The 14,947-nt window shown below is 44.7% G+C and overlaps 1 protein-coding gene across 2 annotated transcripts; it reads left to right on the top strand.

Moving 5' to 3' along the window:
- The first annotated feature begins 1,230 nt into the window (after window positions 1-1,230).
- On the top strand, window positions 1,231-13,614 carry LOC309327713 (prostasin-like). 2 transcript variants are annotated; one of them, XM_081837138.1, is made up of 7 exons: window positions 1,231-1,258; window positions 5,203-5,520; window positions 6,931-6,951; window positions 7,377-7,539; window positions 8,841-9,115; window positions 11,017-11,186; window positions 12,704-13,614. In XM_081837138.1, exons 2-7 carry the CDS (start codon window positions 5,460-5,462, stop codon window positions 12,980-12,982), a joined length of 969 nt encoding a protein of 322 aa, XP_081693264.1. In that variant the 5' UTR covers window positions 1,231-1,258; window positions 5,203-5,459; the 3' UTR covers window positions 12,983-13,614. The 2 variants fall into 2 exon arrangements, with proteins under 2 accessions (XP_081693264.1, XP_081693265.1); XM_081837139.1 differs by lacking the exons at window positions 1,231-1,258; window positions 5,203-5,520 and adding an exon at window positions 6,430-6,520.
- Window positions 13,615-14,947: the final 1,333 nt, after the last annotated feature.

Below are 14,947 nucleotides of genomic sequence, written 5' to 3'. Positions count from 1 at the left end.
TTTCTACCTCTGGTGCTAAAATAATTTGACCATCTCTGGGCACTATGTGGGTGGCGCTGTGGGTAAAAGCCTCAGCGCCTAGGGCTTGCTGATCGAAAGGTCGGTGGTTCGAATCCCCGCGGCGGGGTGCGCTCCCGCTGCTCGGTCCCAGTGCCTGCCAACCTAGCAGTTCGAAAGCACCCCCGGGTGCAAGTAGATAAATAGGGACCGCTTACTGGCAGGAAGGTAAACGGCGTTTCCGTGTGCTGCGCTGGCTCGCCAGATGCAGCTTTGTCACGCTGGCACGTGACCCGGAAGTGTCTCCGGACAGCGCTGGCCCCCGGCCTCTTGAGTGAGATGGGCGCACAACCCTAGAGTCTGGCAAGACTGGCCCCTACGGGCAGGGGTACCTTTACCTTTACCTTTACCTTTGGGCACTATGCACATTGATGTGCAGCAGCCATTAACCCATGGATGTTTGCCTCTTAATTGAAATGATGTAAGTCAACAAGCACAACTCAGAACTCTGAGAACCTCAAGCAATAAAAACTGTAGAAAATCTGCTGATTTCTTCTTTTCATATGAAGTCTTGGGAACCTCTGGCCTTCATTACCCCTAGTTTCAATGGAGAGTGTGTCAATCTATTTCAGCTACAGCAGGAACAAAATAATAAGGAATAATGTTTGCTTATAAAATATCCCAATACTAATTTCCCATATTAGTATTTATAGAAACTGTTCGATTTGGGGTTTTGTGGGGGTAAACAGTATTGAATCTAGCAGGTTAGTACTAGATGCATTATATAACATGCATTATTACTCAGAATAGGCAAGGAATTTGATTCAGTTCACATTTAAAATCTACATTCTGTAGACACCATTCAACTCTCAAGTGATTATTTATTTAACCTACTTTTGGGGCTCTCTCTTTTTTTTACATGTTTCCCTTCAGGGAAGGGAGGCATGGTGTATACACAGAGGCATTCCACCTTAGTTTTTATTCTTCTTTTTCAAATCCCACCTTTGCAAAAACATCACTCTGTGCAAGTTGAGTCACATCCTTCACAGACAGCTGTTTTAAACAATTTAAAAATCAAAAGATGGTATCGAACCTTTGTTGAAACCAGGAAGCTAATATGTTTATTTTGAGTGATTAAGACATAATGCTATCTCACAGAAAGAATGCATCAGGGAGCTTTGTGTAGAGGATTTTTCTCTTTAAAAGCAGGAGCAAATCGTCAAATACGGGACTCTTATTGAACGGACCCAGAAAGAACCAGGTAGGAACAGCAATGGATGCTTGTATATTTGAAGATGAGAGATGGGTAGAGTTCAGAGATGGTACCAAACCAGAGCAGCGCACGGAAAGGCCGTTTATCTTCCTGCTGGAGCAGTACCTATTTATCTACTTGCACTGTGTGCTTTTGAACTGCTAGGTTGGCAGGAGCAGGGACCGAGCAACGGGAGCTCACCCCGTCACAGGGATTTGAACCGCTGACCTTCTGATCGGCAAGCCTTAGGCTCTGTGGTTTAGACCACAATGCCACCCGCATCTCTGGAAGGCAGTGTACTCTCTTGCATTTGAGGTTTTTAAGCAGAGGTTGGATGGCCGTCTTACGCTGATATTCCTGCAATGGAGGGGGTTGGACTGGATGACCCTTGGGGTGCCTTGCAACTCTACAATTCTATGATTCTAATATTACATGGGGGATCTATGCTTGGATCTCCCCACATCATTTTCTTCTTCTAAAAGCAGCCGCAGCATGGGTGGGGAGGTGGAGCCCAGCCATTTCCCCCTACACCAGGTGTCCTGAGGAGAACAGTGAGGATAGTGAGATGTCTGGAAACCAAATCCTGTGAGGAATGGTTGAAAGTGCTTGGTATGTTTAGCCTGGAGAAGAGAAGATTCAGGGAGCCATGGTGGTGGTCTTCAAATGTCTGAAGGGTCAACGTGCAGAAGTTGAGCCAGATTTGTTCTCTGCTGAGGAGGAGGACAAGCCTAGAACCAATGGGTGGAAATTGCAACTTCTTAAGAGTAAGATCTGTTCTACAGTGGAGCTGACTTCCTTGGGAGGGATCGGGCTGTGCTTTGCTAGAGGTTCATACAAAGATGAGTGACAGCCTGTAGCTGCTTCATGCTTTGGAGTAGGGGGTTAGAATAAGGTTACCAGATTTTTTTTTCAACTTCAATGGATTTTGTATGGGGACTGAGTTGTAAATCTAGAGACTGTCCCCTGGGAAACGGGGATATCTGGTAACCTTAGGTTAGACTACATGACCATCATGGTCCCTTCCAACACTAACATTCTGTGGTTCCCCTTTGTAAATCACTCCTCCCTTCCTAAGCTGCTCTTAGCTGGAGAGGGACAAATGTATCTCTACTATATGGATTTATTAAATATACACAAGGGTATCCAATCCCACGTTTCCCAGGTAATGTCTGCTTAGGCCCTAGCACAGGAGTTGAGAGTCTTTGGCCCTCCAAATGCTGCTGAACTACAACTCCCATCAGTCAATGGCCAGGGATGGTGGAAGTTGTTTTTCAGCCAACATCTGGTTGGCCAAAGCTTCAGCACACCTGCCCTAGCAGGACTTTCAGAGGCGTGGGAGGATAGTCTAAGGGGTTTCTTTTTTTTAAATAATATTTATTAAAGATTTTCAAATATAGCAAAAAAAGAAAAACATCCAAATTTAAAACCTTATTTTCAATGGCATCTTTCCAGGACTTCCCCTCCCCTCCCCCCTCTTGTATTCCAATTCTTTCAAATAAATTCAACAAATTCTTACCCCAAGTTTTAAAATTATTATCATTGTCCCAATTTAAAAATATTTTCCCATCCCCTAAAATCGACCTGTTCCCTTCCACGAGTTCCCCTCTTTAGTATGCAATACAGATTAGAATAAAAAAAATAGAAAAAAGAATAAAATGTAATTTAACACCCTTTGGATTCCAAATTTCCCTCCCCCCTTTCCCGGTTGCGTTCCCAATGTCCATCAATGTCTACTGTCATCCTGGAGCTCCCACATCTAAGCCATAATCTTTCACCAGTCCACTTTGCCGTCTTTTTAATAGTCTTTGCCGTCTTTTGGTCATCTTTAATTTCGAATGTCCAATCTTGGAAGGAGTCTGTCTCAAAAAGGTCCATTTTTTCCATCCAGATCTTTGTATTTAAGAGTAAAAAGTCCAATTTTATTTCTTTAGACCTTTCAGATCTGGATGTCCCAAATGTTCCCACTTCCAACTTTGTCCAGTTCTTGTTATTCTTGTTGTTCTTGTTGATCTCTCTCCTCCTTTTTTTTTTTTTTTTTTTTTTACCTGCTCTCCTGCACAAATGTTCTAATTCCAAAAGCTTCTAATTCCTCTGCAGAGGCTTTGTTATTCAGGAACGAAACATTACGTCAAGTCCCTTCCATTCTTCAATAGATAAATCTATTGTCTCCTTTAGTGTATAGACCTCTGTAGACAAAATAGTGTTCCATTTCTGCAGTTTCCCAGGAGATAAAAAGTCCTATTCAAATTCCATGCCAGCAATACTTGTAGTGTCCCACAGCTCCTCTAGAGGAATTGTAGTAACTCAGTTTCCTTCCCGATCACACCCAACAGTCAAAGTAACTTATTATTCCTTGTTTTAAACAATTTATATCCAATTTGTAACAAATGTAACCAGCAAAGTCCTCGTAACAAAGCTCGCTTTTTGTTCTTCCGCTTTGACAGCTCCTTTGACAGCTGTCAAAACCTCTATTTCTCCTCTCCCGGCGCTCTCACGGCTCGCTCCCAGGGTTTCGGGGGGGGGGTTGCATTTTAATTCACATTCCACTTTTCTCCTCCAGCCCAATCTTGTAATTTTCCATCGCGAAATTAATGACTTTATCAAAATAAGGTTGCACTTGATCTTAGTTGTCAAATCCTTTGCTTTAACTCCTCTACAACAGGGGGGAGGCTGACTTCCTTTTTGCACCTCCCCCGCTCGCTCCGAATTTTAAAAAAAAAAAATTCCCCTTTTTAATCCAAGTTCCAATTACTCACGGGTTATTCTTTTAAGTCCAAATTTTCAATGGAAGAAGCCAGCGCTCTCCGTCGAATGGCATGCGGCTTCGCTCGGCAGGGAAAGCGGAGGACTCATAGCACCACCACCCCCCTGTCACCCGCTCCGTAGCCTTTAAAAAGGCTCCTTCGCGGGTCGGGGGCGCAAACGGTGCCCGCCGAGTCACCATGCCCATGGGTTTCAGCGCCCATGGTTTTTAAGGGTCCCCGCGTCGCCGGCACGGTAGGACCCAGCCCCTGCCGAGCAGGCTCCCTCCGGAGCTCGGAGGGAGTCCGCCATTCGGCGATGGCGCCAACCCGGAAGTCCTAGTCTAAGGGGTTTCAACAGGGTTGTGCTTAACAGATGTGTGCACTATTTCCAGAATCAACTCCTACCACTTCAAAGCATGAGCCAAAAACCTATTTGTATAAAGGTGAAACAGCATCTTCAGATTGTATATTAAAGCACAGACTTGCTCCACAGCCAAGAAAGGGGTTGTAAAGCAGTTACATAGAGCTTTATTGCTCTTATGGTCAGAGGAGTGTTAAGATATGATCATGGGCTCTACTGCAGCTATGGGAGGGAAGTAATATCCTCTGCTTTAAGCAAAGGACTGGCAACTCTCTTTCCTTGTATCTACCCTTGAAAAAACAGTGCCTCTAGCTTTTGCCTTTGGGGATATTAACAGTTTTATAGTGAGTTGCTAGCTTTGTAATATTTCAGTGTTCACGTTCCTCCCCAGGTAAGCTCACTTTCAGAGGCAACCTGTTTATTTGAGCATTCATCCTGATATATTTGAACGAAGTTTGTGAGGAGGAGATCAGATGGCATCAGCTACTTATTGAGCATGGGGAGGTTAGACGATGTTGCATCAAGCAGTTGTTATCCCACACTTCCCAGAGCATTTCTATCCTGTTACTTTCTTTAAAACCAGAAAAAAAGTTATCCCATCGCATTCCTTACTGCGAAAAGGCTTGGTTTTGGGAGGGAAGTTGCTCTTTGTACAAGGGCTCCAAATCCACTTTAACTGTACAACCTAAATTTGCCAGCATAAGATTGAATGCCGCCCTGTAGAAACATGCCGCCTTGCACTTTGTAAAAGTGTCGTGCTTATTGATAACACTAAATAAGTATTATCATAATCAACAATAACTGGAAGAAAGTCATCAACATCATCATTCTGCTGTGCATCTATTAAGGTCACCTGAGCTCTTCCAGCAAGTCTAGCAGCACAACAGCTGGTGAAAATAGAAGATCCCAGATACAAGGGGAGATCAAGGATTTGCCATCCTGTTGATACCAAGAGGATTCGGGGGGAATACATTTTTGCTATTGATATTACATTTTGCGGCACAGATAACAAAAGAATTGAGACTGAAGCAGAGGATTTGTTGCTTGGACTCAGAGCAGAACCACTCAGGGGACACTTCAGAAAACTTCAGAAGCAGCGACCACAATGTCAATGGTGCCCTTCTCGCTAGCTGTGTGGCTGCTTCTACTGCCTGTGCTGCTACAAGGTGAGTGATGGTGTGGGGCAGGGATGCCAGCTTGAAAATATTGGGGACCCAGGTAAGCCCCGCTCTGCATAATCAGTCACAAGACTCAGTGCACAGACACCATTTGAATGGCAATGCCCATCAACTTGGGAAGCAAGGTGGCCCCCTCAAATATTTTAGGGGGGGGCTGAAGGGACCCTGGTCCCTAGGAGTTGGCTTCTATGGTGTGGGGAGACAGTGGAGGGAAGGTAATTGAGGATGATAGAATCAGTCGCTTCTCAGAGGAGTTAAAATGGGAGTAGGAGATGCACTAAGCCAAAAAAGGAGATGCATGGTTTATAAGTGCAAACAAAGGAGTTTCTCACACACTGGGCTTTCAAGTGGAACTCATATTCCTTTCCGCTAGGGAGACAAATGTATGTCAGCAGGTAGTGGCCTTGTTCTCATATAATGTTAAACTATGGTTTATTAACTATGGTTTGTTAGCAAACTGTGGTTTGATGTTGGCTTAACTAGTTTAGCATTACTGGAAGCCATTCTTGGTTGAAAAAATGACAGGATTGTTTAACCAAAGCTGGTCCTCACTCCCCCACCCCCTTCTACTCGAAGGTGTGCTCATTTGCCTTACCTATGGCTCTTTCTCTTTGACAAGTTGGACTAGCAGGATTTGAAATCCCAAGTCTCTGTTTTCATTAATGCTCTAGTTGCTCTGGCCCATCTTTTACTGTGTTATAGCTGACTTGATGTGTGTGTAAGATTTTTTTTGGCTCATAGTAGTACTTGGCAACAGACAATTAGCCTTCTCTGGGCCCAAGGTTAGCCCAAGACATGTAACCACCTGAGGCAAAGAACAAGATGGTGCCACCTCCTTATTCCACATAAAGAAAGCAACTGAACTGGCAGCCAGATTTTATTTCAACACTGGCCATAGGTTCACACCCTTCCACTGCATCTGAGGAAGCAGATCAGATTTAGTCCTGTGGCACAGAGGAAAATGGTGGGCTGGAAGGTGGGACCTCAGGTAAATGAGCTGAGAGCTATTGCCCCCTAGTATGTACGAGGCTGACATTTGATAACTATGCAAAACACTTACTTACTTACTTACTTACTTACTTACTTACTTACTTACAGTACTTACTTACATAAAATACTTAACATGCTTCAGGATAGAGTCTTGGTCCAGAGCTAAAGTCTGTTCAAATTAAGCCCTGTAATAAGCTGTACCAATTTGGCTAGGAAAATATACTCATAACATATGTGTCACAATGCAGAGCTGTATTCTTTTTTAAAAAAAAAAATACATTGGTAACAGATTGTAACCTGGGCCTCTTCCTCTTTCTCCTACATAGGCACCTGTTTTTCAGTATTTGTGCTTCAGTGTCTCTTATATGAAAAACTGAAATGTTTTCCCTTCATTTCTGTTTTCTACAGATGCTGCCAGCTCTGAAGCAGGTAGGAACCCCTGTATATTTTGTCTTTCCTACTCAGCAATTTCACAGGCTCATGAATGGGCTGAACCAAAGGGGAGTCTCATCAAAATGTAGGACTGCTACAAACCTAATGATCATGCAGACCTATTGTTAAACAGGAGCCTCCAGGCGGATTTAGAAATATACTTAATAAATAAATAAATAAACTGAATATTGCTTCAATTGCTTCAATATATGGTGAGCAGCCTTGCTGCAGTTAGAGGCATTATGGCTCTAAATATGATTGACTGGAAACCATTATCAATAACTGGAAATGTTCTTTAAAAGGTCGCATACAAATATTTGTTTTTTGTTTCAGGCAAGGCTTTTTATTTTTGTTTCTAGGTTTGCTTCAGATCTGGTGTTATTGTGACCTATCTTTTTAAAACCTCTTTCCTTCTTCCACAGTTTGTGGAAAGCCAGCTCAACGAATTATGGGGGGTGAACCAGCTCCCTCTGATGGGTTGTCATGGCCCTGGCAAGTCAGCATTTTATATCGGGACCAACCTATTTGTGGAGGCGCCCTCATAGCTGAGAAGTGGGTCCTGTCGGCAGCTCACTGCTTCCCTAAGTAAGTTTCTGGTGTACCTGGCTGTGAAGGCATCATTCAGTTTCACCCTAGAGGCAGCTGCAAGGCCAAACTAATATTTTATGTCTAACACAGAGGGCATAAATGTGACACCCACAGGAACCAGTGTCCCTGCCAGTTCACCCTATGGCATCCACAAAAGGTCTCAGCAACTAACATCTCCTGTCTCTTATAGATGTGGTGGCCATTTTGTTTTGTACCTCACAGCCCAGAGCAGCCATTTTGTGACTAGCACCCAAGCACTTTCTCAACATTCCCAATGTACCCATTGGCCCAGAATGACTGCCCATGGCTGGCCTAACAGCTACTCAGTGCCTTGGCCTTGCCCAAGCAGAGCCTGACAGAGCAATGAATAATAAAGTTAAAGGAAGCAGATCGCTGACAGAAGGCATAGAGTGGGGCTGGGGGATCTTTTTCAGCCTGGAGGTGGTTGGGGCCAGAGATGAATGTCAGTGGAGCAACAACAGCAGCTTTCACCTTTGTACAGTAGGCTACATTCAAGCCATGCAGCTCTGAATGCATATTGCATATTTTAAAACATGCAAATGGAGACAAACACGCACTGACAAGCATAGTTCTGTCTATGCCTGAGCAGTAAATTGTTCAAACTCCAGAGCCAAACTCAAATCACAAACTTTATAAGTTGAATGTCATTAAGGTAAAGGAACCCTGGACGGTTAAATCCAGTCAAATTTGACTATGGGGTGTGGTGCTCATCTCCACTTTTGTACTATTGTGTCATCTGATGTCTGCTGACCACCTGATTTGGGAGGGGACATGTCAGTAGCTTCCTCTTGGAGGTAAAGAGAACAAGGTGACTTGCCAATGGTCAGGGATGTAAACCAATGGCCCTGTAGGAGCCCAACCAATGGGAGCTGGGCTCCTACTCCCATCAGCCCCATCCCATGTGGTCAGTGGCCAGAGATGCTGTGAGTTTAAGTCCAGCATCTGGAGGACCAAAGGTTCCCTATCCCTGCCCTATAGGCTGGTTGCAAGAAATGGCAAGGACTTATGCTTATGCACAATTTAAAAGAACCCAGAGGGAAAGCAAAAATGAATGGGTGCTAATGACTTGTCTGGAGACATGGAGGGGTCAACCTGGGGTCTTCTGCTTGGAAAGAGCTATGACCTTTTCTCCACTGGGTTGCTATGGCTCTAGTCTCCCCTTTAAACTAGACATGTAGACATGAGACTGAATTACAAGGTCTAAGGGCACTCACCTCTTGGAGACCAGTTTGGCAAAGATCTTTGTTGCATTTTGCTCTTGTTTTTTTCACTTACAGCATCAAGAGCCAAACTACCCATTCTGATGTGGTGCTGGGTGCCTATCAGCTCCTGAACACTTCAAGTAACACAGTAACATCTGATATCCAACAGATTATCCTCCATCCCACCTATGACAGTGATAGCTCCACAGGGGATATTGCTTTAGTAGAGCTGAAGTCCCCTGTGAGTTTCACCAAGTACATTCTTCCCATCTGCTTGCCAGAGACCTCTGCAAAGTTCTCAGTGGAAGAAAGCTGCTATGTGACTGGATGGGGAGATATTCAACCTGGAGGTGAGGAGATGGAGAAGTGCTTTTTGAGGTTCTCCTTCAAGCTCTGTTTACTTTCATGTCAGCAATGTACACTGCACTTTTATAGGGCAAGCTGCCTCAGGTGGAAGATGCTGGATGATGTGGTTGAAATGCTGGAGGATAAAGGCGGGTATGATTTGCAGCCAGGAGTAGCCAAGGAGGTGCCTTCCAGAAGTTGTCCACTTCCAGAAGTTGTCCAGATGTTGTGGAATATAACTCCCATCATCCCTGACCATGGGCAATAATGTATTGGGCTGATGGGAGTTATATTCCACAACATCTGGAAAGCATCACAACCTCCAATCAGCCCAGTTCTGAGGCCTAATAGATCTTAGATGGTAAAGTATTGCAGAGACAAGGGGCCACTGTAAAAAGATCCTACCCCTAAGGGTTATAAATACCTGCAAACCATGAATAGGGCCTCAGGCTGGTATGAGGAGAGAAACATCAAAAGCAGGACAACAAGACCATGGATTACTTTGAAGACAAAGAGTTTTTGCTGGACCTGAGAGTGAACAGGAAAGGCAGTAAAGGGAACTAATCCGAGAATGCAACTCACACCGACCACCACTATGTTATCTGGTGCAGCCATTACATACCCGACAAGTGTCCTGGGAAAAACCAGTACTTCCTATTTTGTCCTGTGAGAGCACATTTTGGGTTCCGTAATCTTGCACGATTTCGTGCCATGATCTCTCCTGGAAAGAAGTGCTTTTTCAGGTCTGTAATATAATGCAGTGCCCCAAAACATGCATTTTGGGGTGTCAGGCTATTGTGTGACAGCACAACCCTGAAAAAAGCATGTATTTTGGGCTCCGTGATCTCACGCAGGTCACATGACTCGCACAGGAGCGCAGCTGGGAAGACACGTATCCCGGTTTTAGGACTCAGCATGTTGGAGGGTATGTCATTAAAGCAATGAGATGGTATCTACAGGCCTGAATTTGAGCCAGGCCAGGCCAGAGCTCAACTTCCGGGCTGCCTTGTAATGGTAGAAAAATGGCCTTCAGAGCCATGCATTAGAAAGAATGTCTGTGAGACAGAATGTCTGTGAGACAGAGTGCCTTTTGATAGTGTAATCATGTTACTTTGTTGCAGCAAACACACACACACACACACAGAGAGAGAGAGAGAGAGAGAGAGAGAGAGAGAGAGCACTTTGAAAACTAGCAAATATATTTATGGCATAAGCTTTTATGGAATTGTCCACAGAAGCTTATGCCATAATAAATGTGTTAGTCATTAAGGTGCTTCAAGACTCATTGCTGCTTTTATTAACCACAAAGTAACTACAAATGAATAGGACATATGAGGAGGCAAGGTTTGAAATCCAAGCATGCAACTTTCCAGCACACCCTTGGAAAATGGATGGAGCCAAGGGTAGGGGATGGAGAAGCTGTAGTCGAACAACTTCCAGAGGGTCACAGGTTCCTTGTTCTCCAAGTTAGAGTTTCACAACAGTCTGGAAGCTAACAGTGCTACCACTTTTCTCACCAGTAGATGGAGAAAGTGAACCCTCTTATACAATTCTATAAGCCGAGCGGAAGGAAAAGGCAATCAGCTGGCCACTTAATCATACCTTATTATTGTCCCTGTTGTTGTTTTTTATCAGGAATTGATGTTAAAATGCAGATTTCTTTCTCTGTATGCTGTAAAGTTTTGCCCATGTCTGGGCAGTGCTTTGCGATATCTCAGAAACCAGTGGTCAGGGGAGATGGACGTAGACACTATTTGCTTTTGCCTTCCTCCATCTATATTAAATGCAGAATGGACAATGTAAAATAGGCAGCTATTGGAGTATACATTGGGGTAAGAGATATAATTGGGATGGGTGGCTATCCACCTGATCACATCCCTAATGATACATTTGCTTCCTCTTACAGTGGAATTGCCACCCCCACTAACCCTCCAGGAAGTGAAAGTGCCACTCATAGACCGAGAAAAATGCAATTCTCTCTTCAACGCTACCCAACATGAACCACAACTCCATAATCCGGTCGGCCCTGGTATGATCTGTGCTGGCTACCAAGAAGGGGGCAAAGATTCCTGCCAGGTAGGATGCTCCGTAAGTGTGGTTGGCTGTGGTTGGCAGGAGCACCCCAGAAAAGGAGGGGACAGGCTCCAAAGGTCTAGCTCAGTTTATGGAGAACCTGTGGCCCTCCAGACATTGTCATCCCCCAGATCATTGGCTCTGCTGGCTGGGGCTGATGGGAGTTAGAGTCCAACAACAGCTGGGAGGCCATAGATTTTTCCATCCTTTGTTTGGTTTTATTCACAGGGCCAGCAGTTCAGAAACGTAGCCTTCTCAGAAGATGAGTACAGGCCTACTTAAATAGACCTGACATGAAAATGCAGTATGTCAGCCTTGTATTTTAGCAGTGGGGTAGTAGACATAGATGGCAAGGCATTACATGCAAGCTAGTGAGCAGGCTGGCAGAAGAGAGACAGAGTGCTCCATCTCTAATCTGTGTCCACCGTAGAAGCCAAAAGGTCCAGGCCCTGCATTAAAATACAGTGGGCTGCTGCCATAAGGACTGAGCTGTTTGTCTCTCCTCTCCTGGCCCACAGCAAGCATACATTTTTGCAGGCCCACAGCAAGCCAACATACATTTTTGCAGCCAGTAACATTTGAAGACTTCTTTACAAAGCTGCATTATATATTCATTAAACTGAAACTGAAAGTCTGGACCAGGGATAGAAGGATCTGTCAATTTCAGCTCTCAGCATTTTAGTGTCAATTTCTCCCAATAAACACAATTTCATATGCAGTTTTGGCTACCCAGTAGTGATGTATGGAAGTGAGAGCTGGACCATAAAGAAGGCTGATCGCCGAAGAATTGATGCTTTTGAATTATGGTGCTGGAGGAGACTCTTGAGAGTCCCATGGACTGCAAGAAGAACAAACCGATCCATTCTTAAGGAAATCAGCCCTGAGTGCTCACTGGAAGGACAGATTGTGAAGCTGAGGCTCCAATACTTTGGCCACCTCATGAGAAGAGAAGACTCCCTGGAAAAGACCCTGATGTTGGGAAAGATGGAGGGCACAAGGAGAAGGGGGCGACAGAGGATGAGATGGTTGGATAGTGTCTTCGAAGCTACAAACATGAGTCTGACCAAACTGCGGGAGGCAGTGGAAGACAGAAGTGCCTGGCGTGCTCTGGTCCATGGGGTCACGAAGAGTCGGACACGACTAAACGACTAAACGACAACAACATGTCTGTGCAAGCAATATTTTAATAATATATGCATCTTTGTTAACATTGTTTAGTTGGAGAACTGAATCACAAAATTCAGATATGTGCAAATTTCAATAGATAGATGTTTCAGTTCCCATATTGTTTTGCGAAATTCAAATTTGGTCATTTCAGCCTTATGCATAGTTTCTCCTCCATACCTTAGCCATTTCTCCATTACCTTAGTCTAGTTGGGAGATGGTTCCTGAACTATACATGAGGACAGGACCAGATCTGTAAAGGAAATAAGCATAATCTGTTTTGAAACCAGTCTCCAAAACCCGCTCTCAGGAGGCTTCCTGTAACTGTGGACTGACTCCTATCTCTCTCTCCACAGGGTGACTCCGGGGGACCCTTGGCTTGCCCATGTGATGGGCATTGGGCCCTGGCTGGGGTTGTGAGCTGGGGGATAGGTTGTGGCCGCCCTGGGCTCCCTGGTGTCTATTCTTCAACCCCTTTTTATGCCACTTGGATCTCCCAGCATATACCCAATATGACCTTTGTGATGTGTGGAAAGGGTGGGACTACAAGTGGGAAAAGTGAGGTGAATGGCAGAGAACAGAATTCCCCTGTTGTGACACTCCTCCTAGTGTTTTTTGCATTGACCCTTCTATGAGAGGCTCCTCTCTCTGCCTTCAGCCCATCTACTAATGGGTTATGTGGAATTTGTTCAGAATTTGATCACAGGTGCATTTAAATTGCTGTACTGATCAGTATTGATTTAAGCCCTATATTCTCTGACAATTTATTCAACCGAGGGGTCTGGTTTGGGGACGCAAGAGGAACACAGGCCACTCACTGCCTTATAGCAAGACAGGCTGTCAGTTCATCTAGTTTAGGATTTTATATCCTGCCTGGCAGTAGCTCTCCAAGGTTCTGACAGGAGCCTTTCCCAGCCCTACTGGGAGATGCTGGGAATTGAACCCAGCAGTAGAGCAAGCCAGTCAGATGACTGGGGTGGCATGCATGCTCTGCGCTCAGAGGCAGGGCCAGCCGCCCATGGGGGTGAGGTCAGCTGCCTACGGGGCAGGGCCAGCCAGAACAGGATGCTCCGTGGGACCTCTGAGGAATCTACCTGCCTTCTCCCACTCAGCCGCCCTATAGCTGAGGGGGAGGCGGCGGGTGGACCGTTTGGGGCAGTGTGGAGCCTGCAGGGGCCCAAGTCACTGCATCACTCCCAGGAGAGACACGTGGCTTGGGCATGCTGCAGGCCCCACGGTGAGTGCCACCTGGCATTTTGTCACACACACACCCCAGTGGTGACACCTGGGGTGGCCCACCCCCACCACACACACCTTCTTCCACCCCTGATTGAACTTAAGACCTTCTGGATGCAAAGCTCAATATTCTTTTAGTCTGCTGAAAGAGTTAAGTGATGTGGTAAGAAGCTGCAAAGAAATATGGTGCCCAGAATAGTGGGGTTGTAATTTATCTTCAGTTCAATGTTATAATGTTAATTCAGATAATTTTATACTTCTGCTTGTTTGTACTTGATCAAAGAATTGTTATATGGCATTTATAAATATTTGTGAATATTTTCTTGCTATTACTCTTTATATAAAGTTGCTGTATATTTTGCTCTGCTGAACATGTTGAAAGAAGTACCCAGAAATACCCAGGATTATTAAAATGAGCAATTGGACCAACTTTCTATGGGGGGGTGCACACATACTTTTGAGGAAGTACCTTCTTTTGGCACTTTCTACATCATATTCTAGAGAGCATTCAAAATATCTCATAGCCCACTGGTGGTCCACAGGCCACAGTTTGGGAATCCATAGTTTAGGAGAATGTGGAACATCACCTGAAGGAGTAAATTGAAACTTTCAAGATGCTTCTCTAGAAAGAACATTGAGTAGTTTTCTGGGCGCATCCACACTACCTGTTTGAGACACTCTTATACCACTTTAACAGATATGGGTTATTCCTCAAGAACCCAGAGAACTGTAGTTTATTAAGGGTGCTGACACCACACAACTACAATACCCAGTTCCCTTACCAAGCTATGATTCCCAGGATTCTCCATTACTGTTAAAATGGCGGAAGAGCGCTTTAAATGTATAGAGTGGGTGTAATTGTTTCAAAATAAGGATATCCTTGGGATTTCTTCTCAGTGTTGCTGTAAGCCTAGCTCCTCCTTGTTGAGGTTTTATTGTAAAACTTACACACTGATGTAAATAAAAAGAAAAATGAAGCATATTTGTATTTTAATATTTCCTATGCATTGTATATTACACATCGAATCCATTCCTGTGTGATTGATCTCAGTTGTCTGTGGCATACTCTTTTATGTTGGTCTGGCAAGTGGGCATATTACCAGCCCTTGCAATAAAGCTGAGTATCAGTTGTTGAGAGAGAAATACCAAGAGAAGCAAAGGAGGATAGGAAAGAAAGTGGCTGTTTTGCTTTGGGGTGGGGTATACTACCTTTTTATTTTCATATGCTTACAATGACCGCTCCCCACTTAAAACGGGGGGCGCCTTTTGCGTGGACGCGTGCAGCCCTGGATCTGGAGTGGCCCCATCAGCATAGGCTTTGCCTTCCCCCAGGTGGGATACCTGGAGGTCCCCGCCTACCCCAG

The sequence above is a fragment of the Podarcis erhardii genome, assembly GCF_964252035.2.
Source record: "Podarcis erhardii genome assembly, chromosome: 13".
NCBI classification, from domain to species: Eukaryota; Metazoa; Chordata; class Lepidosauria; order Squamata; family Lacertidae; genus Podarcis; species Podarcis erhardii.
The sequence above is the reverse complement of the archived record's forward strand: the minus strand, read 5'-3'. Positions and strand labels throughout refer to the sequence as shown.